Genomic DNA, 24,519 nt, shown 5'->3' on the forward strand with positions numbered 1-24,519 from the left:
ACCTGCACCGACCCGCTGGAAGATGTCATTCGTCCCAATTTGTATGAATTCCCATTGGTTTGGAACGCTTAAGAGACAGCCGTTGGTGCTATTCTCACTCCACTATGGAGTAGTCTCGGTACGTTGGTACGTTTAACACCTTTCCCCTTCAGGTAGGTTCTAAGCCAAAGAGACTAGCTCACATTATGATTGGATTATCATCCCCGTGCCTTTCCGGCTTGCGACAACTCGAGCTGTCTTGCATTCAAGGCTCCAGTGTATGTGGAACTTTGACATCGTGACTGGGAACTAGGGGAGCCGTTACGCCTACCAAATGTTTTTGGCTCTGTCAGATTCATCAGCGCAGCGTATGTTGTAATACCTTTTTATGCATAATAAGACTAGTCAATTTAGAAGACAAACTTCTCAGATATTCGCCTCCGCCTCAGCTATCTATATATTGCGCTCAGCTTGTGTCTACGATGCACCGTACATACAACACGCAGATTTTTCCAGATTGTGGCTCATCTTGTGGCCACGTACTTTTGTTCGCCCGCGGATAAAAATCTAAAAACAACGTAGATACATCCAACTAGTTAGATAGTTATCTATTATTGTACCATATGGACCATTCTCCCACACTGTCTGCACCCCTCCATTGATAATTCTTAGATCCGATTACGATTGTGTTGGCTTTAATGTTCGATCGATTGTGGGGCCCTGAACATAGTAGTACATACACGATACCTACAACATGGTTACAACGTGCCCAGGGTAGTTATATATTAACTAACTAGTTAGTTAGTTACAACATAACTATTGTACATGTAAATAGTTATTATGTTCGTACATATCCCCGGTGATGAAACCACCTGTGACTGTTGCCTTGGGTCCACCCAAAAACGGAGCCATTGGAGCAGTCACACGGAACGAGAACCCAATTTGATGTACGGAGTACAAGGTACGATCCAGGCGAAGAGCCGTGATACTCTCCGGGGCTTCGAAGAGATCATTCATTTGTAGATTTGTAGATCAATAAACAACCGTAATTATAGACATTATCCATGGATAAAAGTTGGTATCTTCCATGGTAACTTGGACACTGTAGTTACTCCGTACCGCGGTTGACTGTCCAGTCGGGCGGGCCGCCTTCCGTGCCCTAGATGCCTGAGGCGTGGACCCATCTTTGGGGCATTATTTCTTTTTTTTAAGCGATGATGGTTCTAGTACGTACTTTCCAACCTCCAGGGTTTGCACCCCGGAAAGATTAGGTACATACTTGATTTGATACCTAGGATACCTAAAATTGGGGTCCAAAGATCAAACATGTACATATCCGGACTTTCCGTGCTCGACACAAGCGAAATAAAACAACATAGCACTGCCCAGGTGATCCACAAATCCGCCAATTTCAGGACCTTCCCAAACTAGTTTGGTGGGTATCACCTGACTAGATTTCAGCTCGAGGCGTATGTCGATCTATCAAGCCCAGACGTAGTGATCTTCAACGCCTTTGTTTGCTTCCGATATTGTATATTCCATACCGAGGAAGTCTGTATGTCAATCAGCCTCAGGAGAAATTTTGCCAGATCATCGGGAGCTCTCACGACGATCACTTCATCGTCATCGTCATTATTATTATTATACTTTATTATACTCTGGATGCAGTACCCTATACTCCCTAAACCACACCGGATATCGCTAGCTAGTTACCAGCTACCAACGACTCGGGTCAACAGACACATACAACAAGACATTTTTCGCCTTGGTGCCGGATGATGACAATGGGGCTTTAGAAGCTTTGACCAACTACTACTCCGTATCCAACGGTCAAAAGACCCCTTTTCGTCTGCACTACGTATGTTGTACGGAGTAGTTACAGTCAGGGCCTTCTTTGTCCTGTGAATGTCCGTTGCCCCTGACTAAAGATTCAAAAAATACTATCAAAGACATTTCTTAAATATTGGACAAGATGCCCAAGGAGCCCCTTGGGTATCTATAATATAGGAGGAATTGCCTATTCATATCGATATTCTCCACTTTAAAATATATTGTACAAAGAAACCCCTTTACACATTAACCGCCTTCTAAATTCGAGTAGCCGTACTCCGGACTCCGTAGGCATAGTCACACAAAGCGGAAACCCACTGGGGTCACCTAGTGAGAAGACCCATCCAGAATCATAGCAACAATTAAACTACTCATCGCCGTTCGAGATCTGCAGTCCGCAGCTCATTAGTCTCTTCATAAGTGATCATCTTCTATCCGAAACGCAACAAGCCGGTGTATAAGTTATTAGTTGACACGCCCAATTCTCGGTCCTAAAAACTACCATCCGGTCAAAAGGAATTTGGCCCACCTAGGCTAATGACTATCCCTGTACTCTGTGCCCAGGCCCACCCTACCAAACATAAATTATTGCTCAATGATCCCATACCCGGGCATGTTGTGATCAGTCTCATCGGCAGCTCATTGAAGGAACAACCGGACAGACATATCGAGGCCCGTCTGTGCATCCAGCAAATCCTAAAATGGTAGTAGTGCCGTATGAAGAAGTTAATACCGGACTCCAGCTCGCCATTTCTGCACTATAAAACTGCAATTGCGTAGTAAATGTAACTATGCCCAACCGCTGGTAATCAATTAAGAAGCTTCCAGGTTCTTCAAGTAATAAGCCCACTTTAGCTGGTATCTACCTCCGGGGTCCACGGAGTAGTATGCTTTTACTTCTGTTTCTCGTTAGCGGCGCGTAAATCAGTTACTTCTCTTTTGAGAAGAGCGGCGGATTATATAGTGATTTGGTAGGCCTTTAAACCCTAGTTTGTAGCGAAACTGAGTAGGCTTAGGTGCCTTAGGAACTAGGCTATTTAATGCCGTCCCTAACTATCGGCTACACTGCTATGAATGTACTATGAATCTAGTGGAGCTCTTTTATTGTGCGATACTAATAACTATCTATAAGTCTACACTTTCTGTATTGTAGATTTTGAGGCTCTTTACCACTCTAATTATATGCATACATAGTTGAATATTCCTTTCTTTATTTCTGGTTGGATACAGTATTCAATTCACAGGTTGTAGTACTTCAACAGTGCCGAGGTGGATTCGCTTGCTTCTGTGCCAACCAGCGCATAAACAACAGTCAGGTACCTAGGTGAGTTTCCATCCATAATATCTTTCACTGCTCTTTGGCTCACCCCAGCTGGGTAACTTAGTCAGATCCTTGGCCACCTGCACTTCCCGATGCGGAATTGTTGAATAATCTCAGACTTAGCACCTGGCCTCCATTTCCATTGTTGAGCAATTCCTGGGTCCAGAGTGTCTGTCTTACATCATTTCAACGATATACCTCCCTAATGCCGGGAGGAATTACCTATTCACATCGATCTTCTCCGCTCTAAACTATATTGTACAAATGAATCCACTTAATGTGGCTCATAATGTGTGTATCAAGCGTCCAAGTTGACCTTGATTTCTTTTTAATAGATAATAGACAAGGGCGCACCGGCCTTCTGTAGCTTTGCTAAAGGGAATCGCTTGGCAATCTCTTTTACTTTCAGGAACACCCACAAGTGTATAAGATTAATTAAAGGGAGGTTAGGTATCCTATAGTTTGCCGATCTACGATGTAGATATAGTAGCTTCCGGTAAACAAATGATGACATAAGCAAGGCATATCGGCCCCGCCTGGCAGAAAAAGGTAGACGATAAGATGCACAGCTTCAATACTTTGACTTGGCTCTGCAACTTTTTATTCGTGCAAGGCACATATCAGCCATGGCAAAGGGATCATTGGAGAGCAAGCTCCAATTTGAGAAAAAGAACAAAGACCTCATCCGACTCCCAAAACGTGAGCCTTCTCATCCGAACGCCTGGGGTCCAATGGCCAATGCTAGGAACTAAAGATCGCAAACGCTGACTTTTGGATAACAGATGCCAAAGTCGAGAAGCGCCCTATACCTCATGCCCCAGTGGCCTCCCCGTATGCCGGCGCATCGGTGCCCAAGATTGTCTATGTCTCCAAGTCCACACCGTTCATGAGCGCCGTCAAACGCGTCCAGAAACTCCTCCTGCAGGCCGAGAAGCGCGCCACCGCAAACATCAACCTTGAGGATACGCGTAAGAACGAGAAACAGATACTCGAGGAGCTGTCGAAGGTGCCAGAGAAGCGGGAGGAAGTCTTTGTGAAGGCCACAGGACGGGCTATCGAGAAGGCACTGAACGTAGCCAAATGGTTTGAGGAAAAGGAGACCGCGTACACAGTCCATGTCAATACAGGGAGTGTGGTTGTCGTGGATGATATCGTTGAGGATGAAGAAATCAAAGCAAAAGAGGAACAAAAACGACAACGGCAGGAAGAGCAAACCCCAACCGACCAGGGGGATGCGGCTTCTAAGCCGGAATCCAAGTCAGCCGCAAAAAGAGGAAACGTCAGGTTTCCGCGGCGGAAGATGACGCTGAGCTGCCCGAGAGTCGGACGAGGTGGGTTAAAATGGTTGAGGTCGCCGTCAGTCTCAAGTGAATTCGCCTACAATCATTGCGATAAAACCCTCTACGATTGTCGGTTATCCGATTACACGATCATCGTCTGCTGCTCTGAGAAGTTTGACTGCAAACTCCACACCCATGGCTGGGAAATTGCCATTGATTGTCATGAACCTGTGGCCAAGCCCAGCATTGCCAGCTAGGACATTGTTGAGTGTACATATCCTGCTGAGTGACTGCGATCCAAACGGAACGCTCATGGTGACTATACACCGCCCAGTGACCCAGCTCGGAAGATCCTGTTCTGGGATATTGCTGGTGGAAGCAGTCAAACCCCCAAGCCCCAATTTGAGGGCATCCTCTTACCACACCCTTCATCACATGCATGTCCCGAGTGCCAAATAATCTACAGGTGCAATGTGGACATTAGGCCCGAAAGGCAAGGCCCTTGAGCAGGATCAGAAACAGAACAATTCGTTTGTCCTTAGGTTATTAGCCTAGCACAAAATCATGTACATCGAGATTGCCCTTAAGAAATAAACTCTGATTTACCCAGAGCACATGCTCCCACCCGACCTCGGAATCAACCCAACGCGCTGTAGATGCGGGACAGACTTGTATGAAAAACGAAAGAGAGAGAGAGAGAAGACTATATGAGAACAGTACTACTCCAATCAAAACAGAGGTTTAAAAGAGGGGGCCTGGATCATCGAATCTGCCAGCGAGAAACAAATGGCATGAATAAAAAAACGAAATAGTACGAATAAAAGAATAAAAACTCCTTGATACGCTCACAAAGTCCTGTGCTGACATGACATGATGAATGATAATGCCTGGAAACCCTTCATTGAACGAAACAGTTCAAAGAGAGGCTGCAAGTCATGAACGTATCCTGATTTTCCCCATCATGTACAGACAAAAGAGAAAGAGAGGTGTCGACTCCCAAGAGGGTGACAGGCTAATAGTAACATAGTAGGAGGTAGAAGAAGAAGAATGAAGAGAAATGAGATGGCAGGAAAGAGGGGGGAGGAACGGACGTCGAAGAAGACGACCAAGGAGATCCTTGAGTGATCTCGTGAAAGTCATCAAAAAAAGTCGTGAGATAAAAGGGACAGTGTGGGCTAAAGGGAAGAAGCACCGAATATGAAAACAAGAAAATGGTCCTCAACCGAGATTAGAACCTGGACATTCATCGCCAGAAAGTCGTGACTGGCGAGCGAAAACTTAATTCCGATGAGAAAGATAGGAGACAAAAGTCAAATAATGCAAAGAGTCTATGCAATAGAAATAGCCGTCAAAAGAGCAAGGAACCCCAGAAGTAGCACGCCATGGCAAGCTGGGTTATTTGTCCATCTTTTGCCAACCGTTGAGATAAGCCATCAGGCCTACTCCCAATAAGACCACCCCAAACATGGAGGCATAAGGACTTGCTTCTTCCACATAGTGATATCGATGGTGTTGTGTTGCAAATGCTGTGGCTGTAGCCGCAGCATCCATGTCCTTGTGCTGCGAGGTAACTGGGTCGAAGCCCTGCGTCGATGGAGTCTTAGTCTTAGAATCCATTAAAGTATCATCACCCGTAAGCGACTTTTCGGCCAAGCCATTGCTTGGCTCGCGGTCATCGGTTTTCTTATCAAGCGCCGTGGCTGATGCCTTCTCGGCGCGTTCCTGGCGCAAGGTTTCAACCATTTCGTTCAACGACTGGCGAGACTCCGTGGTCTCATCTTCAGCCTTCTCAGCGCGATCTTTGAAGGATGCCATTTGCTTTCTCATCTCTGCCATCTCCTCCATCATACTTTCCAAGCGAGTTTGAAGTTCAGCACCCTTGTCTTCCACGGGAGCGTCTGGCTGGCTGTCGTCGGGAGTGGGAGTCTCTGCAGGATGGATGCCGTTGACCTGCACGGTTGCTTCTGTATCATCCTGCTCCTTATTTCCATGTAGACAACTCTCTGACGGTGGAAGAATGCCGTTTCCGGCGTTGACTTCTTCAATATCAAATGAGCGCATCTCCAATTCATTGACTTTGTCCTCTGCCAATTTCCGAGCAGCCTGCTCTTGGAACAACATACTTTCTAGTTCTTTGACACGTGTGCCGTGGGTTTCAATCTCTCGTTTGGCAGACGATAGCGCCTCAATGAGATTCAAGATCTGACTGGAATCGCGAGAGACAGGGGAACCTGTCCCGCTCTTCGGCTTTTCCGTATCGCTGCGCTTCAGCGGCGAGAACGATTCAGAGGCGCTTCGTGACAACGCATCGGGTTTCTCCGGCAGAGGCTGTTGAGGAGGAGGAGCGGGAGGATCCGAGAATCTTGAAAAGGAGTCGACTCGAGGCATTTTAGGCCGGCCATTCATTTGGCGATGAGCATTATTCTCCAAAGGAGATGGCTTAATAAGCTTTTCTTTCTCTGCATAACCTGGTTTCATGATCGTCGTCAAAAATTCATCTGCTTGAGAAAGATCTGTTGTTTGTTGCTTTGCGGATTTGAGTTCGCCCTAGAACAAGTCAGCAATATGTAGTATTGGGATAGATTGTGATTCGCACCGTGAGCCGCTTGACGACCTGTTCTATAGAGATTGGCGAGTTCCAGTAGTTCATTTGTCGTTGTTGATGTAAAGCACTCAGCTGATTGCTGGTAAAACTGTGGGCACTTCTGCTACTCGCGTTGCTACCAGCTCGACCGCGCATGTGAGAAAGCGGTTGACTCAAGGGAGAAGGGAGAAGGCCACCCCCGGAGGCAGGATCCAAGTCCCCGAAGTTCAGATCAAGGATACTAGGGGCAGTGCCATAGGTTCCGGCATGTTCAACCTTAGATGAGACTTTGTGATGGACGATGGTGGATTGGTCCTCGCTGACAATATCGATACCCAGCTCTAGAGTATCGCCTTCTCGCAATTCGTGCGGCTCTGACTCACGGTTCTCAGGAGACAGCCGCTGACCGTTCACAAATGTGCCGTTTGAGGATTTAACGTCTCGGATCCATATTTTGCCGGATTTGTCGGCCCATACCTCGGCATGCTGTCGAGAGAGAACTTTGGAGTCGAAGAACCCATTAAGAGGCGTGGGCACTGTTTTGGCGTTTGTTTGTCGCCCGATTCGCAGGACCTCGGGGTAGTACGGTACGTTGATCTGTTTCCTGTCAAAGGTGCCGTTCATTGGCAACAGAATCAAAATTGTTGGGTTCTCCGACGGCGGGCCGGCTGGCGCACGGATGCCATTCTGCTGTGATGACTGAGGCATCTGTTGCGAGGGGACGATGTTCGAAGGCTGATGCATTGCGGACATTGTCGACGACGCACTTGGGCCCGACGGTAAGGCAGGCACTGCCTGAGATCGCGCGTTCGTTACCCCTGATACCGGCTCGGATTTCGAGCTAGGCCAGATATTCTTCGAATGCTTCTTTTTTGATGACGACCAATTCTCTGATTCGCTGGCGGAATTCTGCGCGGCATGGGTATCTTGGGAAGGGGCGGTCACAGTAGATGTGGAGGAGGTCGAAGAGTTCGACCCCAGAGAGGAAGAGGAGTTTGAACGTTGAACGTGTTTCCGTGGCATGAACATCCGTGACACGTCGTCGGCATTCACTGAAGACAGAGCTCCTTCTCCTCCGTCGCTAGAGCTGTACCATCCCAAGCGAGACCCCGATTCGACACTAGGTGGAGATGCCACAGCAGTCATGGAGAAGGATGCGAATGGTTCAAGGTAATGGAATATCTAGACGGAGCGCGCCCACGGTTGCGAATTGTAAAAGGGGCCGGATTCTGAGGTAGTTTGAAGGGCGAAAAGGAGACGTCTGGTAATGTTTTGTTTATGTCTGAGGGTTGGGGATATTGAATGCGCGCAAGGGTGATTGGAGCTTTAGTCGCCCAACTAAAATGAAGACGGTCGCGTTAGTGCTGTTTGGGGGAGAGACAAATAAATTGGCTCCTAGGTCGAGGTCTTGCCTCGACCCCACAAAAAAATAGATATATATTTAGAGTAGAGAACGAACTTACTTCTGAATTGTGAGCTGAGAGATATTTAGGATTGAATAAAATAGGTGCTTCAAGACCAAGGAGTTGTGTGGAGGTCGGAAATCGTGAGCGACCTGTCTCACGCCAGGGCAATGATAGAAGCACAAGACGGGACTGCCGCCTCGGCGCAGGCTTCAGGCAGCCCTTTAAAAGATGTAAAGGAAAAGAAATCAAAGATCGAGGATAGTTGCCATGAGGGAACCCAGGCAAGAGCGCTAGATGGCCAGTTTCCCTACTCCCTTGACGCTGGCAGGCAAAATAGGTCACGTGCTATACCGGCACGTGTGCAATTTAAAGCCCGTTGGTACTCACGTGACTAAGGCGGAGAAGCATCAAGCCGGGGGAGGAAAAAGAGCTCGTTCCTTGACTATCACATCGGGATCTCTCATTCAGCTCAGAGCTGTTGACTGTTTTTAATTTTAATTTACAAGCTTCTTTTTAACCTTTCATAATGCCTGTCGTTGCTGGTCCCCCCGCTCAAGCGGGCCCAGGGGGTGGTGCTCCCTCAACTTTTGACAAGAGTATGTCATCTACAACCCAGTGATATAGATCACACTTCGCTTGGTGTTCTTGTTGGGGGGCGCTATATATGTTGAAACAATATGCTGACAATTTCTTAGTGAAAATGGGTTGCATGATGGGTTCCAGTACGTGATCGCAAGGCACAACCAAACCTTGTTCATCAAGAGCTTTTAGCTAACATAGCTCCCCTCTCAGCTGTTGGTGGCATCATGGGCTTCATCATTGGTTTGTCCCACTCAATCCCCAAATGAAGAAGTGCCGTATAAGCTAACTGGGAGCAGGAACCGTGACAATCTTCCAGTATGGCGCTGGGCCTAACGGTGTCATGCGGACTCTGGGCAAGTACATGCTGGGTTCAGGTGCCACTTTCGGGTATGGTTGACTCCTTGAGCTTACCAGTTTGCTTTAGAATCCCTGGCTAATCAATTTCTCTTCAAATAGTCTCTTCATGTCCATCGGTAGTGTCATTCGCTCCGAAGGACCTCAGAACGATGCCTGGCTCCGTGCTCGAGGACCCCCGATGATGCTCCCCCGACAGAGCCCGCTCCGGCCTATGCGCCAGTAAACACAATTTTCTCACAGTCTCAAGACTATTCGGGAAACATGCGACATGACCACTCCCTGGCGACGTCCCTTGTACGATATAATCTCTATGGTTAGGAGATCCTTTTTCTGGTGGTTTGAAGAGAAAGGACAACTACCAAAATATGGCTGTGACGGACAGGTTCATGGGTACTTGCTACTTCAGCACGCGATGTACATAATCTAGCAGTGCCCATAACATGGATGTTGAAGTTCAATTGTCCCAGTTGTTTCTAACCATGTTAGGCGTTATTGTGAAAATATATCCTTTCTTTTGGCTTCCACAATCCAGGCATATCCTTGGAAAGGAAACTCCCTTCCAGAGGTTTGGGAACGGGGTCAATCATATAACTCTTATTAGGAAAGTGCATTGAGCTCAAAGGGATATATCAAGCTACCTGGCCAAAGATCCCTATGTATGGCCCAGTCTGACTACCCTTATTGATTGAAGTTCAAAGTAAAGGCAAGAAATCTGGTTGATTCTGAATCTGACCACATTTGATCACCAAACTTCTAATAAAGCCGCAGTCAACTGTCATATTAGATGATTGAATTGTCATCTACGATTTTGTTTCAGACCTGGGCTTAGAAGTTGCGGAGGCCCTCAAATGTAAACCGGGGGTCACCTCCACTGTCCAGGCTAAACATTATTTCAAGCCTGTTGGCTTTGATGTGCCGAAGATCCTCGTCTATAACTACCTGCCTTGATCATAGCCACCAAGCTATAGAAAAGGTCTACTCCCAATCTTTTTTTTTTTAGTCATATCTGGTCTCTGCTTACAACTAGGCCCCAAACAGACAGTTGTACCAGTGATTCATTTCTGTTTGTTTCCGTTTGCCCGATGAATCCCGAAACCAGATGCAGATATCAATGTTGGATTGCTGTTCCAGCTGATCTCGGGGACTTTAGAGACTTAATCCCAGGCTATTCAAGTTGGGAACCATACTTTTTGGCTTGATATGGATAGGTATGTAGGTAAGTAGGACTTTGCATATATAGGGGTAGGCTGTGCCCTGGTGAAGGGTCAATATCAGAGTACGGGCAATGGAGGCAACTAGATGTCACAAGTACGGTCGCAGTATAATAATAGCATGAGAATGCCCCGTAGATATTACAGTGCTATAATCATAATCAGGTTTACTACTTTATTCCTTATGCTCAAACGAGTCACCGAAAATACTGTGAGCCCCTTATATGCGGAGGACAAAGTAAGTAGCAAGGCAAGTCTGCTTGCCAGTCATGTAAGCAGGTGGATTCTAGTTTGATCTGCAGATTTCTCAGATTGCCCAATAATGAAGCCATTTTTGCCCCCCTCAGCCTAAGATCACGGCCTAGTTCTGTTTAGATAGGCGGCGCTAGGACACCTTCCCCCAGCCACCCTGTTGCAGGCAACTTTGAATAACAGTTGCACATGATGGACATTTTGTCAGTTAGCTAACCAATGAGGGGTCGCTTAGTCTGACACTTGGGTTCTGGATATAAGAATGCGGCTCAAATTTGAGGAATATATAAGGAACCACCTCTGCCAGGACCTCTGCTAGGACCTCTGCTAGGGGTATCTGTCAACCGAGCCTCCGTCCCACCTTCCATCATGTCTACTCAGCTAGCATCTCGGGCCCTTCATTATAGTTGTACTTTGATAGCAAGCCTCTACTTTGTGATCTGCGCTTTATTCAATCGTGCTCCGGTAAAGAAAAGAAAGTCTCGCTCCAAGCGTCGCAGTCGACCCCGAGTTGTCTTGTCTGTCTTAATCGTTTTCACATATGTCAGTCAAACGGTTTTGAAAATCGCCACCGATGATTTGGACAGATCTCAACCGTTCCTGGTGCATATGACCTCTCAAGCAGTTGTATGGATTGCACTATGGCTGCGACAGAATCCTTCCAACTACAAAGTGGCTGGAGCGTCGTTGGTCACCGCTGGTTTTGAAGTTCCACTCCTTGCGCTCTCCTTGTGTCCCAAACCGAGACAATGGGCACCAATCACGCAGATCACCATCTCAGCGGCCCGACTTGCCCTGCTTGTCTGTGTGACAACTGCGATTTTATTCGAGACCAGACAGAGGAAGAAAAAGACATCGGAAGAGTCGCGCCCTTTCTTAAATGGTAACCATACAGGATATGGCGCAGTGAATGGTAACGACTCGGATAATAGCAGTGTGGACTCCAAGAGCGAAAGCGACTCGGACACCGCCAAAAATAAGAACGATGCAGCTACGCGCAGGAAAAGGCTCCGCAATGACAAGTTGCAATCGATTGGGGGCTGGTGGGATTATCTGAAAGGTTTCTCGATCTTTCTGCCTTATTTGGTCCCCAGAAACAATCGCAATGTGCAGCTTTGTATTGCTACCAGCATATTCTGTCTAGTATGCCACCGAGCCCTGAATATTCTCATTCCTCAGCAACTCGCAGATGTCACTGATAGCATCTTTGCCAACAAAGCCCCATATGGTTCACTAGGAAAATGGGCGCTACTACAGCTGATCCGTGGCGGAGCTGGGCTAGGATTGATTGAGTCCCTCGTCAAGATCCCGATCAGGCAGTTTTCCTACCGTCAGATCACCAATGCTGCCTTCAACCATGTGATGAATCTATCAATGGATTTCCATATTGAAAATGACTCGGCAGAAGTTATGAAGTCCATCGACCAAGGTGGAGCGCTGAACAATCTGTTAGAAGTTGCCATTCTAGATATCGTCCCGACTGTGGCTGATTTGGCTATCGCATGTGTTGTTTTCTATTTGAAGTTCAATATCTACGCGTCCCTTCTGGTGGTTATAATATCTATTGCTTATGTTGCGGCAGAGGTATTTACCTCTAACTGGAACATGGACGCCAGACGTGAAGTTACACAGACACAGCGAAACGAAACTCGCATTATGCATCAGGCCGTTCAAGGCTGGCAAACCGTCACATACTTCAACCAGTTCTCGTATGAGAGATCTCGCTTCGGAGAAGCAGTTGACCTATGCCTAAAGGCCAGCGCCCATTTCGGTCGACGCCGAGCAATTGGCAAGTCACTCCTGGATTTGCTTAAGCCAATTTGCTTCGTTGGTCTCTCCTCACTCATCGTACACGAGATCTATGTGGGGCGTTCCTCTACGGGAGACTTCGTTTTCTTCATTCAGTATTGGTCTTCGCTCATCTCTCCTTTGGCCTATCTTTCCGCGCAATATCGCTGGCTTGTTTCCGATCTAGTTGATGCCGAGCGGCTACTCTTCCTATTCCAATCCAAACCCAGCGTCAGTGATAGAGAGTGGGCAATGCCACTGAAACCTGGCGATGGCCGTGTTTCATTCCACCATGTTGATTTTGCCTATGATTCTCGGTTAAAGACCCTCAAGGACGTGGATATTTCTATCGAACCCGGGACAACAGTTGCACTAGTCGGTATGACTGGTTCAGGAAAGACCACCATCCTTAGACTTCTTCTCCGACTTTACGACGTTACTTCTGGCCAAATTGAGATTGATGGCCAGGATATCCGTGACATAACCCTGAGCTCGCTACGTCAGACTATCGGCGTGGTCCCACAGGATCCTGTCTTATTTAACGCATCTATCATCGAGAATTTGCGGTATGCCCGGCCCTCGGCCTCGGATGAAGAGGTGCACGAAGCATGTCGCGCAGCAGCTATTCACGAGAAAATCCTCACTTTCGTGGACGGATACAACACCACAGTCGGAGAGCAGGGGGTCAAGTTGTCTGGCGGCGAACTACAGCGAATGGCCATTGCTCGGGTTTTCCTGAAGAAGTCACCGATTCTCCTGCTAGATGAAGCAACGAGCGCCGTAGATTCAAACACGGAATCGGATATCCAAGTTGCCTTGGACCGGTTGAGAGCCAAGCGAACTACATTTGTCATTGCGCATCGACTTTCAACTATTTCTAGCGCTGATCGGATCCTTGTTGTGCATGAGGGTCAGGTTGTCGAGAGTGGGTCACATAAAGAGCTGTTGAAGAAAGAGGGTGGAAGATATCAGAACCTCTGGCAGAATCAGTTCGGGGGTATCCAAGGTGGAAAGCCTGCGCTGTAGGAGAGAGAACTGAATTTGGAAATGACAAGGCTATGAAGATAATTTAAAAGATGTAACTAATGAAATTGACAAATTGACATACTCGAGCTTTTAATACTAGTCTTTACCCTGGGATCTACAACGTATGCAGGCATTTGCCGGGTTCTCTGTGCGTCAGCTAAATCTAATGCTTATATGAGCTGCACTTCAGAGAGATTATCGTGTAATCGACTCTGCTAGATAAGTCTAATATACTTGGAAACTGACATAACTATGTATTCAAACACAATGATAATATGTATTGACCTTTGTTGTAGATAAGAGCATGGCATTCCGCGAACTAATGAACTGGTGATACCTACGTAGGTACCGATATATATCTTAACCGGTCCTTATAGTAATAAGTGCTAGTCTTAAAAACTACTATTTCCGAGGCATAGATTCTTATGCGAGTACCCAAGTAAATAATAGCAGTAGCCAAGTAGCCATGAAAGTATATTAACAACTGAGAATGAATATAACTACACAATTGGATTATTCCAAGACAAGACCTTCGCTTTCAAGTTCGTTGCCTCATTTATCATGCATCGACGCACTCGATTACCAGCCAACTGTCGTCTATTGGCCCTTATTTTGGTCTCCGGACATGCAATCTCACTGAACAAAAATGTGAGATTGAGCACGAAGCTAGAGAGGAAAAAGAGTGAGCCACCCCTTTCTACTTTGTTTTCATTGCCACCTCTTTTTATTTTTTCTGTCCAGATGACCTTAGACGGGTGAGTATGGGCTATAAAGTGGATAATGATCATCTTAAAATTTTTATGTTGATCGACACGACAGAGTATAGCTTGTCGTATTTCTTATTGTTGTATTATTGAGGTCGTGTTCGAAGTGGGTACGGACATAGGGCTTGCGAGCCCAAAGAGTTCAGAGCCCCTCGAAAATACCCCTCTTACAACAATGACATGTTCATGCCAACACACAGAATATGTCCACTAAAATATATGTATAAGACTGGTAGGGATATATGAACGAGTGAACAACATCGAATGACTCACCGTTCCTCACCGTTCCTCCCCAGACGACGCTATGGAGTAAAGATTCCCAACACAGTAGTCCCGAGCGATGATCGTTCGTTTTTCGTTCCTGAATGGAACCACGGAAGCGATCCACTGAGCCTTATGGAGTATCCTTTTCTCAATAGCGTGGGAACCGGGGCAAATTGGAGTAAAATTTCAATATCGGCTAACGGGGGGAACTATCGGATTCACTTTTTTTAAGGCAAGTAAGATGTAAGATCAAGATCCAAGCCAAATACAACATACTTCACGAACTGTCTGTTATTTTTATGTTTAAGACTCTACCGAATCACAGATCGTTGTTCCTGCGCATGATGCCAGGGGCCCGGAACAGGCGGAAGTCCCCGCGAAGGAGTGAGCACTTGCAGTAGTGTATGATGCCCAGCGAGAATCGTCATTCTATCACTCTAGGGGTAGTAAGACCAAATCACCAAACAGTATGATAGCAGAACGGGTAAAATCAGCCAGTTCAAGCAAAGTATGGAGTAAGCAAAGGCGCTTCCTCCAAGAACAATATGGGTTCTCAATTGTTGAATAAGGAAATTTCCTAGACAGGGATTAGGCTGGGATAGGCTGGGATTGGGAAATGCCGAAATTACACCATATGGAGTACACTTAGGCGAAGAATTTCTCGTATTAAATGCACCTAGGGTACCCGGGCTATGGGACCAAGTGATTTCCCTGAAATTACGAGATCAACAAGTGAGATGGCAATAAACAAGTCTATGGCAATTAACTAGTTAACTAGTTACCTAGGTAGTTATAACTACGAATAATCACCACAGACTTGACCCCTGGCGTCAAAGAGTCTGTGCGGAAGACCCTTTGGCCTTTTAGGGCTTCGGAATATCATAGTTCGGTCTGAGATGGAGTCCAATCTTGGATGAGACCAATAGGATGATCATATTTTCATTCCAAAATCAATATTAATATAAAAAAATCAAGGGAAAAAAAAAACAGAAGCGCCACAAGACTTCTTTGATGGACGAATGGTTCTGTTTTCCCCAGGTTCAAGACGTGTGCTCGTGTCTGTGTGTGTTATTATTTAGCCTGCATTGCCACCTGGTAAAATTTCCTTTTCCTTTTTTCTTTTTTCCCTTTAGGCGCATTAGAGATTTCTACACTCATTTACTAGTCACTCGTTTTATACTGTTTGAGCAGTGCTCTATACAATCATTATATCATTATATTCGATTTTTTTCTTATCTTGACGCTCACTCTTTTGCGATCAAATCTGAAACATATCTCTTCTCCAAGTACTCATACTTTGAGCCGCACCAACGTTTCAAACAACGAACTTTGAAACCAATTCAATCACCTTCCTCCCTCTTCCATATTGATATTCGCTTTCGAATCAATTCAAAAAATGAAGTTCACTACTGTCATCGCCTCCCTCTGCCTGGTCGCGGCTCCACTCGTCGCCGCAGAGGAGACCACTACTTCAACTGCAACCACGACCATCACCAAGACTCTGGTTCGTGTCAATTCGGTGACCCCAGCTCCTAGTTCTAGCATGAGCTCCAGCGTGGGCTTCAGCACGAGCAACGTGGCCACCATGTCTGTTTCGACATCGACTCCTCTGTCTCGCGCCACCTCAACTACTTCTGCTGCTGCCGCAGCCACTCCCTCCACCGGTGCAGCGGCCAACATTGGCGCTGACATGCCAGCTGCCTTGGCCGCCGCCGGCTATATCGTTGTGATGGTGGGCCAGGCCCTATAATCACACTCGCCATGTCGCGACTTCTCGACAAGAAGCCTTCACACAGGCAACGATCATGAATTGAGACCATTGGCCAATACTGCGCTCAATTCATACTGCATGACTGCTGCCTTGTTGATTACCGTTCATCTCCAGCTGAGCCGGGATTTTATTCTATTTTTATTTTTATACCTTTTAACATTTCTTATTCCTCTCGGTTGGCTGAAGACCCCATTTTTGGAGAGGAAACGGTTTAACGCTTTTTCAAATACCCCCATTTCTTTTTTTCATTTCTTTATGACTTTTTGGACCTATATGAGTTGATGCTGTTATTATTCTCTTCTTCAAACCCTGTTCATTTCAATTCGTTTGTCCATATACGTTGTCGTGGGTGACTTACTCGTCAGACTGGCCTGGTTGATATAGTCATCCACAGAATATAGACACTTTATTTCTTCTCTTCTTTGATACCAAAACTCCAATTGTAAACCCTAGTAGTAGCAACGTAGTCAAAAGAATAAAGAAGATCATGCCGATCCAACATTCCAGTGGAGAAGCCGTGAGCCCCGAGGTCAACTGATATGCCCGTGCACGTGTGATCTGATCTTATCTTTTGATCTCCATTCCAACCGGGTATGCAGGTGGTTGGGTCGTCTTCATTTCGACAATATATGAGACATCTCAATTGATTCCTCAATTGATCTTGATCCCAGATCCTAAACCCTTATCTCCCCAATCGCGCCATCTTAGCGCGTTTGTTGACACCCGCAGCTCTCCATTGCGGGTCTCCACAAACGCGTCGCGGAACTCCTCCACTCGAACACCAGATAAAACCGTGCTTGAATATAAACCCAATGATCCAGGCCGACAATCACAAGAGACTCATCTGAACCCGCGAATCGAAATCGCAATGGACAGCGAGATCCCCCTCCCACCGCCGCGGCGAATCCGACACCGCTCGCCCGCGAACGCGAACCCCTCAGCAACAGGCATAGCGGTCTCCTCGTTCCAGCGGGCACAGCGACTGTCGCGTTTCGATGACCGCTCTAGTCAGCCATCGAGTGATCCTGCGCTCTTCTCCAGTGACGATATACCGGCTTCCGGGCTGGAGAACTACCATGCGACGGTGTCAGGCGCGGGTCGCAAACGGCGGTATCGCGGGACTTGGTGGGGGGAGCAGGTGCTAGACCCCAAGCGGAAACGGGCAGAATTTAAGGACAAGAGGAATGTTGATAGCGGTGTTTGGATGGGGAGTGATGAGTCTGGCGCTGAGTCGCTTTTGCCCTCGGAGGATGGCTCAGCGTGGGGGGAAGACCTGCGCAAGTCTGTGCTGGATCCTAGAAAACCTGGAAGTTCAACACCTTTCATCGTCGAGACTGAGAATATGCCTACGCAGAATCGTGTTGTATTTAAAAGTCCTGAAGAATCCGATGCTCATCGGTTTGCACGGGAGGTCGTCGGCGATTGTCTTGATACGGGACATGAGAGCATTGATTTAGGGTATGTGTTAATTGCCCTTTTCATCCGATGTTGTAGTCTCATCTGATACTCCATTTGTCTGATGTCCAAGCCAATGATACTAATATCTCTTTCCTACACAGCGACTTCCATCTGGAAACCATACCATCTGGTCTCCTACGACCTCTACAGCACCTAACGAAGCTTCCATCAGTCAAGGAAGCCCCAGTCTCGGAAAACGTCTTCACGTCTTTGCAGCCTTTCCTCAGCATATATCTCCCCAACAACTCCCTGTCAACCTTGCACAACGATCTCTTCGAGCTCACCAACCTCAAAGTCCTCAGCCTGCGAAACAACAAACTGACCGAAATCCCATCTACGATCCGCAGATTGACAGCACTGGAGGTGTTAAACCTTTCCGTCAACCAATTGTCCTACCTTCCCTGGGAGCTGCTCAAACTCATGCAACAAGGCGAACTAAAACACCTAACCGTCCGCTCGAACCCATTCCTCCCAATGGAAAAAGCGCAGATCGCAGAATGGCACAACACACCAACCAATAAAAAGGAAGCAAAGAACGACGAGGCTTTATCTCCTCCACTCGAATTCGAAGATCAGGAATTTTCTCTCGGCAGGGGCTGGTCCCCTCTCCACATCGCAACGGGCCCAATCACCTACATGGACATGGAGGGCAATCCCATGAGAGACAGCCCATTCCGCAATAAATCCACTCTCACACCGTCAGGACTGAAATCTCCTGTGAACGACGCCCCGTCCCTGCGCGAAGTCGCGCTCCGCGCTGTGAGCAAGCTCCCCTACCTGGAGCAAACTACCGACGAAGAGCTAGCCGAGTATCCTGCGATGATTGTGCCCTTGCTGCGACGGGCGAGGGAAGTGCGTGCTGCGGGTGGACAGCTCTGCTCCGTATGCCGTCGAGAGTACGTGATTCCTCGTGCTGAATGGATGGAGTGGTGGGACTTTACCCCGTGTGAGAATGGGATGAAGATGCCTCGTTGTCCCGGTGAGACGCTTAGGCCTTTGCCGTTCCGGCGGTTTGGTTGTAGCTTGTCGTGTGTGCCGCGGTTTTGTTGAACACTGCATTGACGTCTTCTCTGGGTGATGGTTCCTTCTTTTCTTTTCTCTTTTCTCTTTTCTTTTTTCGGGATTCATTTTGTATGTATTTGGTTTGTATGTTTATATGGATTGTGGTGCTGGGAACTTGTATTTTAGTTACACTGTAGAAATTATGACAATGTAGGTGTGTTTACTACTTTTTGTTCATCAAAGGTTGTACTCTGTAAATGTACTGAGATGAACCTGTCTCTACGTCCATAAATCCGTGGGGAAATACAACCATAGCCCCGGATACATTAACTCCGTCACCTCGCCCTTAAGTCCGAGGCATGCAGTAAGAAAGCAATATAAAAGAGCGGTGATATCCTGACATTAATCATCTAAATTTCTTGCAAATCGAAACCACAACATAAAATCGAAACTTCACCTTAATCCAACATCCCACAACACCCACCAGAAAACGACTATGTCTACCCAAGCACCAGCGATGACCACACAAACACCAACCTTCACCAAACCCGACCGCCCGCTAACCTGGCTAATAACGGGGTGTTCCTCTGGCCTGGGTCTTTCACTCGCACGCGCCGCCCAATCAAACGGCCACACTGTACTCGCAACATCACGACAACCCTCCCGCACCCCGGATCTAGTATCGGAGATAACCAAGAACGGAGGCGAATGGCACACACTGGACGTCGACAGTCCAACCGCTGCGTCGGAGCTGGTATCCAAGCTCGAGTCTGCGGGACACAAGATCGATGTGCTGGTTAATAATGCCGGATACGCGATCCTTGGAGCAGTTGAGCAGTTCTCGGACGAGGAGCTGCGGGCACAGATGGAGACTGTGTATTTTGGACCGAGTCGGCTGATCAAAGCTGTTGTGTCTGGGATGAGAGAGAGGCGGTTTGGGGTTATTGTTAATGTTAGTTCTGGGGCTGGGTTGGAGGGGAGGGAGAGTATGGGTGCTTATGCGGCGGCGAAGGCTGCTATGGATGGTATGTTCTCATTTTCTCGTCTTCTGTTGAAGAATCCCTCGTTCATGTATTGATGTGTATCTCTGCAGGTTTATGTAAAGTGCTCGCTAAAGAAGTCGCGCCGTTCAATGTCCGTCTCCTGACGGTGTGGCTGGGTGTGTTTAACACGCAGTTCGGAACTGGTTGTCGTTCTCCCGCTAGCCCTTTGCCGGTGGACTATGCTGGATCTGTCGCTGCGCAGACGCTGGATGTTTTACTGACTGGTAAGCTTGTTGCTGATGGTGATAAGAATAAGGCTGCCAAGGCGATGTATGAAGTTGTCGTTGGTGAGGGCGTTGGTGTTGGGCGTGAGAGCGAGAGGTTCTTGCCTTTGGGTCGGGATATGATCCCTCGTGTTGAATTAGTGCGTGATCGGCTGGTTCATGCACTGGATGTGTTTGGGGATATTACTAGGAATGTCTATGTTGAAAAGGAATGAGGTTGAGGACAACCAAGTGTCAATGGAATCAATTCAGATATCCATCCTACCAAAATAACATAACATACAAGATTTGAACGATTGACCCGCGGTATATCCCAGCCGCTTCAACAATGCTTGTAGGCACTCTGTAACTAGCCCAGCACGCCGAACTGTTCTCACCCAACGCCAAGCAGATTTAAATCATAAGAAACTCCAAACGACCGCTAATACAGCATGCTTCAATACAAGGAGAGCAGATCCCACAGGATGGGAGGGGGAATGGTTTAAAAAAAAAAAAAAAAAGGAAATCGAAAAGAGTGAGAGAATATAGACGTTAGCGATTACGGTCCGCGCGAGCCTGGTGCCATATGGTATCGCCGCTCAGAGCAGAAAAGCTAAGCGTAGCCAGGTTTCGCCAGCTTGATTGTGGGGCAGAATTTGCATGGTCGTCAAGGAGACCTGCATTTTGTTCCGTATCTGAAGTATCGTCATTGGCGCCTTCAATTAGCACTGGAGCGGAAGATGCGCTGCCCCGAGAGACCGGCTGGGTGGAGTGAATGTCATCATTGAGTTGCTCACGATGACCCCGAGAATCACTGGATTGACAATGGGCCAACGAGCGGACAACATCGCCTTTACAGATTGGACAAGTTCTTCGACGAGTAGTCAACCAGGGGGTACTGAGAAAAGATGTTAGTAAAATGTCAGAACAAAGGCCAAATTCTTTAATGCCACTTACATGCATTCCACATGGAATTCATGACCACATGGTAAGCTCATGACCCGACTCTGACCATCAATGTATTCCTCAAGGCATACGACACACTCCACCTGCCGTCCTGTATACTTGCGTCGCCACAAGGTAGATCCGGTTTGAATGTTGTACTTCTCTTCTTTGGGAATAGTAGATGAGTCTAACATAGTGCCCGAGAATGTTTGTGAACGTGATCTATGTGATCGGGATGCGCTTGGCCGGCTTTCATTGCCAAGGAGTGGGGAAGTCGGGGAGAGAGGGCCGGGACTAGGGGGACGCGTTGAGTTGGAAGACGAGGAAGAAGTGGTAGCAATTGTGTGGTAGGTTCGGACAGGGAGTCGTTCGATAACCGACTTCGGGGCACGCCAGCGACGGCGGCGGATTCGAGATCGGAGCAGCAAAAGAGCATAAACCACCGTCAGCGTGAGCAAAGGACTGACGACAAGGACCAATAAAGTATCGAAAAAGGGGCTGGTTGACATGCTGGTAGGTGTCATGGTAACCCAAAGACCCTCGTGTTCAGAAGACTCCGCGTTTAGACGGTTTGATGTATGATGGTTATTTCCCATCTTCTGGTTTGCTGTAATGCTTTTCTGAAGTGATGGCGATGAAGAAGGCTGAGGGTCTTGCTGAGTATCATCTCCCCATCCAAAGTGACTCAAGAACCAGCCCTTCGTAGAAGACCCAGACTTCTCATGAGTTCCGATGGATTCTTTCTCGGGCCCCTTGAGGCGTGTGTCATGAGAACTAGCACCGGATTTATCGATGCTCTGGTATTCTCCACTTCCTGGTGTGATGCTACCACCCTGAAGGCCATTGGGCGAGGAAGCAGCATCCTTATCTGCGCTGGCAGTCTTGGAGGTATCCTTGCCAGGTACAGAGGTGCTAGCTGTCGGAGGTGTGTTACTCTTAGGAGGCATCAAGTCGGGATCTCTCCAGTCCTGAACCCCGATGACAAAGTCATCATCCTCAAAAGTTTCAGGGGACATGTCGGCTTTGTGGCTGTCGAATGCGTCGTCGACCTTGGCCCCGCCACGGTGATTGAGATCAGTTGATCTTCTCCAAGTGCTCGAAGGGGCCTCTTTTTCATCCCGTGAGCCTAGGTTGATCCAGTCAATGTTGCCACTGCTGGGCGGACGTCGGCTGTCTTCCAAATGCCGCGAACCTCCGTTCTTATCGCACAATCCCAGGAATGCACCAATTGAGCGGAAAAAGCCGCCTTTTGGGTGAGACGAGGGCGCCGGCCTCTCCTTAGCTGCTGAATGGCTGCTCGTAGTTGGACTTGGAATAGTTGTTGGTGTTGTAGTAGTAGTTGCCACCCGTTCTTTCTCAGAATCAGCCTGTCCTGCCAGCTTCGCTTGTGATGATTTTAATACATCTCCCAAATTGGCAGTTCCACCCGCATGCCCAGGAACTAATGACGATAAAAGATGAGCAGTAGTGTGGGATGTGAACAATGCCGGGATCGTGACGTTCGATGTATCGCCTCGTGCGTACATAGTGACCAAGTTGCCACCTCGAGTATCATCGCCGACAATCAAAGCAACCCCCCTCGTCGTTGCGCCCACTTGGCCTTTTCCAAAAACCCACAGCCACCCCGACTCAACAGTACCACCTTACCCTGGATTTCGGCAGTTTCCTGTAGTGATTGGATGTCGGCATGCGCAGGCGGCTTGTTTTGGACGTAATCTCCATACTTCTGACTCATCCCGGGGTTAGAAGCACCGGATTCAGGGAGTGGATGATGTAGATGATCGTCCGTGCCGTCGTTCGTCAAGGGCGGGGTGATCGAATCATCTCTATCGTTCTGAGGTATAGTATCGGCCTGCGACACCGACCGCGGGCGATTTGACGATTGATCGTTCACTGTACTACCCCCGGATATGCCGGAACTCTGCTCCGTGCTCCTGGGGCTTTTGTCTTGTTTCTTATGATTAGTGCCCTCACCCCAGCCGGGAATATCGGAGCAGCCTAGTTCTCCTTCTACACCACCAGTTAATCCCCCCTCGCCAAACCCACTTCCCACCCATAACTGACCGCTGAGGCCTTTGGTTGGCAGCAGCGGGCCAAATGCCGCTGGCCGGGCGAGGAAGAAGGTCGAGTTATCATCGGTGAGACTGATAATGGCCGACGGGGGGAAAAGGGACGATGGTATGTTGAAAGAAAATAAAGCGCGCAACCCCGTTGTCTGATCAGCGAGCGTGTTGGGAGTTGCTACATCGGGCGACGTGAGCACGGAAAAAAAGGTGAGGAGGATCGGAAAGAAGATAAGGCAGAAGAGGACGATGAGTAGGCGTGGCGGTCGCATGTCTCTGATAGATGGATTTAACCACTTGAATCGAAGAGTGGCTTGGTTGGAGGTATCTAATCACAGTAAAATGGGGTGGATCGAGTGAATGATGGTACCACAGTACTTCGGGTGGACTCTTTATGACCAATCCAACAGTTGGCGGCAAGCTAACAGGCGGCCACTCATCGAGTACAATGAGCAGCACTACGGCTGGTTGAAGAAATTCGACGGATTAAAGCCAACGCGAGTGCAAGGCAAGTCAAAGGGAACAACAAGTCAAGATAGAGACACAGAGGAGAGTTCAAGTGAAGTCAGGTGGAGAAGGGGAAGTGAACGCATGATGTGGATTATCTAACCCCAGGTCGGTGACGGCATGCACACCGGTCATGTGTTGGAAGCCTGAGGCATAATTTAGGCCTTTGTGCCTCAGATCACATGACTCTCTTAATAATTAAGTAAGTATATTTAACATACAATATTGGAAGGGAAACGACCTTAAAATGGTAGTAATATTGGACCTTGATGTATATTGGCTTATTTAACCACTTTAGTTCTCTTTATCTTTTAGCAACAGGTGCTTTAAAGGTCGAAAAAAAGACTCCAACAAGCATTGTGCGAGAAAATTTGACGATTTAAAGGACTATAACAAATTCTGCAATTTGTACAACGACACAATATGTTAGCACGATGGTATTGTACATCTTTTGCTTGCTCCTCTTTTGTATCTCGCAATAACAGGCATATATTGTAGGTTTGATATTCGATACCTCTTCCAAGGTTCTTCGACCCAGAGCTACCACTGCCGATCATGTCATCACCTGCGTACTGCAAGGCAACTACATAACCCACCGCCTTTTTGACTTTTGATTTGAATCGCGTTATCAATTCAAGCATAGCTATATCATAAAATGTACGCTGTAGTAGCTGATGTTATAGTAGCTGATCGAATCATCTAACATATTCTACGATATTCAATTTAATATCAAGGCACACTCACGAGATATTGCCCCACTTACCATATGTGGATTAGTGTGGAGACTGCCTGTGGGATATCTATGACGTAGGTGATCTAAAACAGGACTAGCGTATACTGGACATATCATTCTAGAAAATCTTTGTCTGCCTTAGATATGTCA

At 47.5% G+C, this 24,519-nt stretch overlaps 9 protein-coding genes across 9 annotated transcripts; 6 read left to right on the forward strand and 3 right to left on the reverse strand.

Moving 5' to 3' along the window:
* Positions 1-3,756: 3,756 nt before the first annotated feature.
* N7516_004185 (ribonuclease P subunit p20 family protein) lies at positions 3,757-4,667 on the forward strand (the record flags this gene model as incomplete). The annotated part of the gene is made up of 2 exons (XM_057216905.1): positions 3,757-3,829; positions 3,913-4,667. 2 exons carry the CDS (start codon positions 3,757-3,759, stop codon positions 4,665-4,667), a joined length of 828 nt encoding a protein of 275 aa, XP_057078788.1.
* A 1,138-nt stretch (positions 4,668-5,805) lies between these two features.
* N7516_004186 (uncharacterized protein) lies at positions 5,806-8,140 on the reverse strand (the record flags this gene model as incomplete). The annotated part of the gene is made up of 2 exons (XM_057216906.1): positions 5,806-6,957; positions 7,007-8,140. The coding sequence occupies 2 exons, from the start codon at positions 8,138-8,140 to the stop codon at positions 5,806-5,808; spliced, it is 2,286 nt and encodes a 761-aa protein (XP_057078789.1).
* A 124-nt stretch (positions 8,141-8,264) lies between these two features.
* On the reverse strand, positions 8,265-8,875 carry N7516_004187 (uncharacterized protein). Its single transcript, XM_057216907.1, has 3 exons — positions 8,788-8,875; positions 8,458-8,745; positions 8,265-8,332 (listed from the first exon to the last, which is right to left on the reverse strand). The coding sequence occupies exons 1-3, from the start codon at positions 8,806-8,808 to the stop codon at positions 8,321-8,323; spliced, it is 321 nt and encodes a 106-aa protein (XP_057078790.1). The 5' UTR covers positions 8,809-8,875; the 3' UTR covers positions 8,265-8,320.
* A 51-nt stretch (positions 8,876-8,926) lies between these two features.
* Positions 8,927-9,562, forward strand: N7516_004188 (MGR2/ROMO1 family protein; the record flags this gene model as incomplete). The annotated part of the gene is made up of 5 exons (XM_057216908.1): positions 8,927-8,996; positions 9,096-9,122; positions 9,193-9,222; positions 9,279-9,369; positions 9,439-9,562. 5 exons carry the CDS (start codon positions 8,927-8,929, stop codon positions 9,560-9,562), a joined length of 342 nt encoding a protein of 113 aa, XP_057078791.1.
* Positions 9,563-11,171: 1,609 nt separating this feature from the next.
* On the forward strand, positions 11,172-13,616 carry N7516_004189 (ABC transporter ATP-binding protein; the record flags this gene model as incomplete). Its single annotated transcript, XM_057216909.1, has 1 exon — positions 11,172-13,616. One exon carries the CDS (start codon positions 11,172-11,174, stop codon positions 13,614-13,616), a length of 2,445 nt encoding a protein of 814 aa, XP_057078792.1.
* Positions 13,617-16,040: 2,424 nt separating this feature from the next.
* N7516_004190 (uncharacterized protein) lies at positions 16,041-16,394 on the forward strand (the record flags this gene model as incomplete). Its single annotated transcript, XM_057216910.1, has 1 exon — positions 16,041-16,394. The coding sequence occupies one exon, from the start codon at positions 16,041-16,043 to the stop codon at positions 16,392-16,394; it is 354 nt and encodes a 117-aa protein (XP_057078793.1).
* An 889-nt stretch (positions 16,395-17,283) lies between these two features.
* Positions 17,284-18,923, forward strand: N7516_004191 (leucine-rich repeat domain-containing protein; the record flags this gene model as incomplete). Its single annotated transcript, XM_057216911.1, has 2 exons — positions 17,284-17,873; positions 17,975-18,923. 2 exons carry the CDS (start codon positions 17,284-17,286, stop codon positions 18,921-18,923), a joined length of 1,539 nt encoding a protein of 512 aa, XP_057078794.1.
* Positions 18,924-19,392: 469 nt separating this feature from the next.
* Positions 19,393-20,357, forward strand: N7516_004192 (uncharacterized protein; the record flags this gene model as incomplete). The annotated part of the gene is made up of 2 exons (XM_057216912.1): positions 19,393-19,900; positions 19,969-20,357. 2 exons carry the CDS (start codon positions 19,393-19,395, stop codon positions 20,355-20,357), a joined length of 897 nt encoding a protein of 298 aa, XP_057078795.1.
* A 316-nt stretch (positions 20,358-20,673) lies between these two features.
* On the reverse strand, positions 20,674-23,401 carry N7516_004193 (PA and RING finger domain protein; the record flags this gene model as incomplete). The annotated part of the gene is made up of 3 exons (XM_057216913.1): positions 20,674-21,019; positions 21,079-22,666; positions 22,714-23,401. 3 exons carry the CDS (start codon positions 23,399-23,401, stop codon positions 20,674-20,676), a joined length of 2,622 nt encoding a protein of 873 aa, XP_057078796.1.
* Positions 23,402-24,519: the final 1,118 nt, after the last annotated feature.

The sequence above is a fragment of the Penicillium verrucosum genome (assembly GCF_028828655.1).
Source record: "Penicillium verrucosum strain IBT 35672 chromosome Unknown utg000001l_segment0_segment0, whole genome shotgun sequence".
Classification (NCBI taxonomy): Eukaryota; Fungi; Ascomycota; class Eurotiomycetes; order Eurotiales; family Aspergillaceae; genus Penicillium; species Penicillium verrucosum.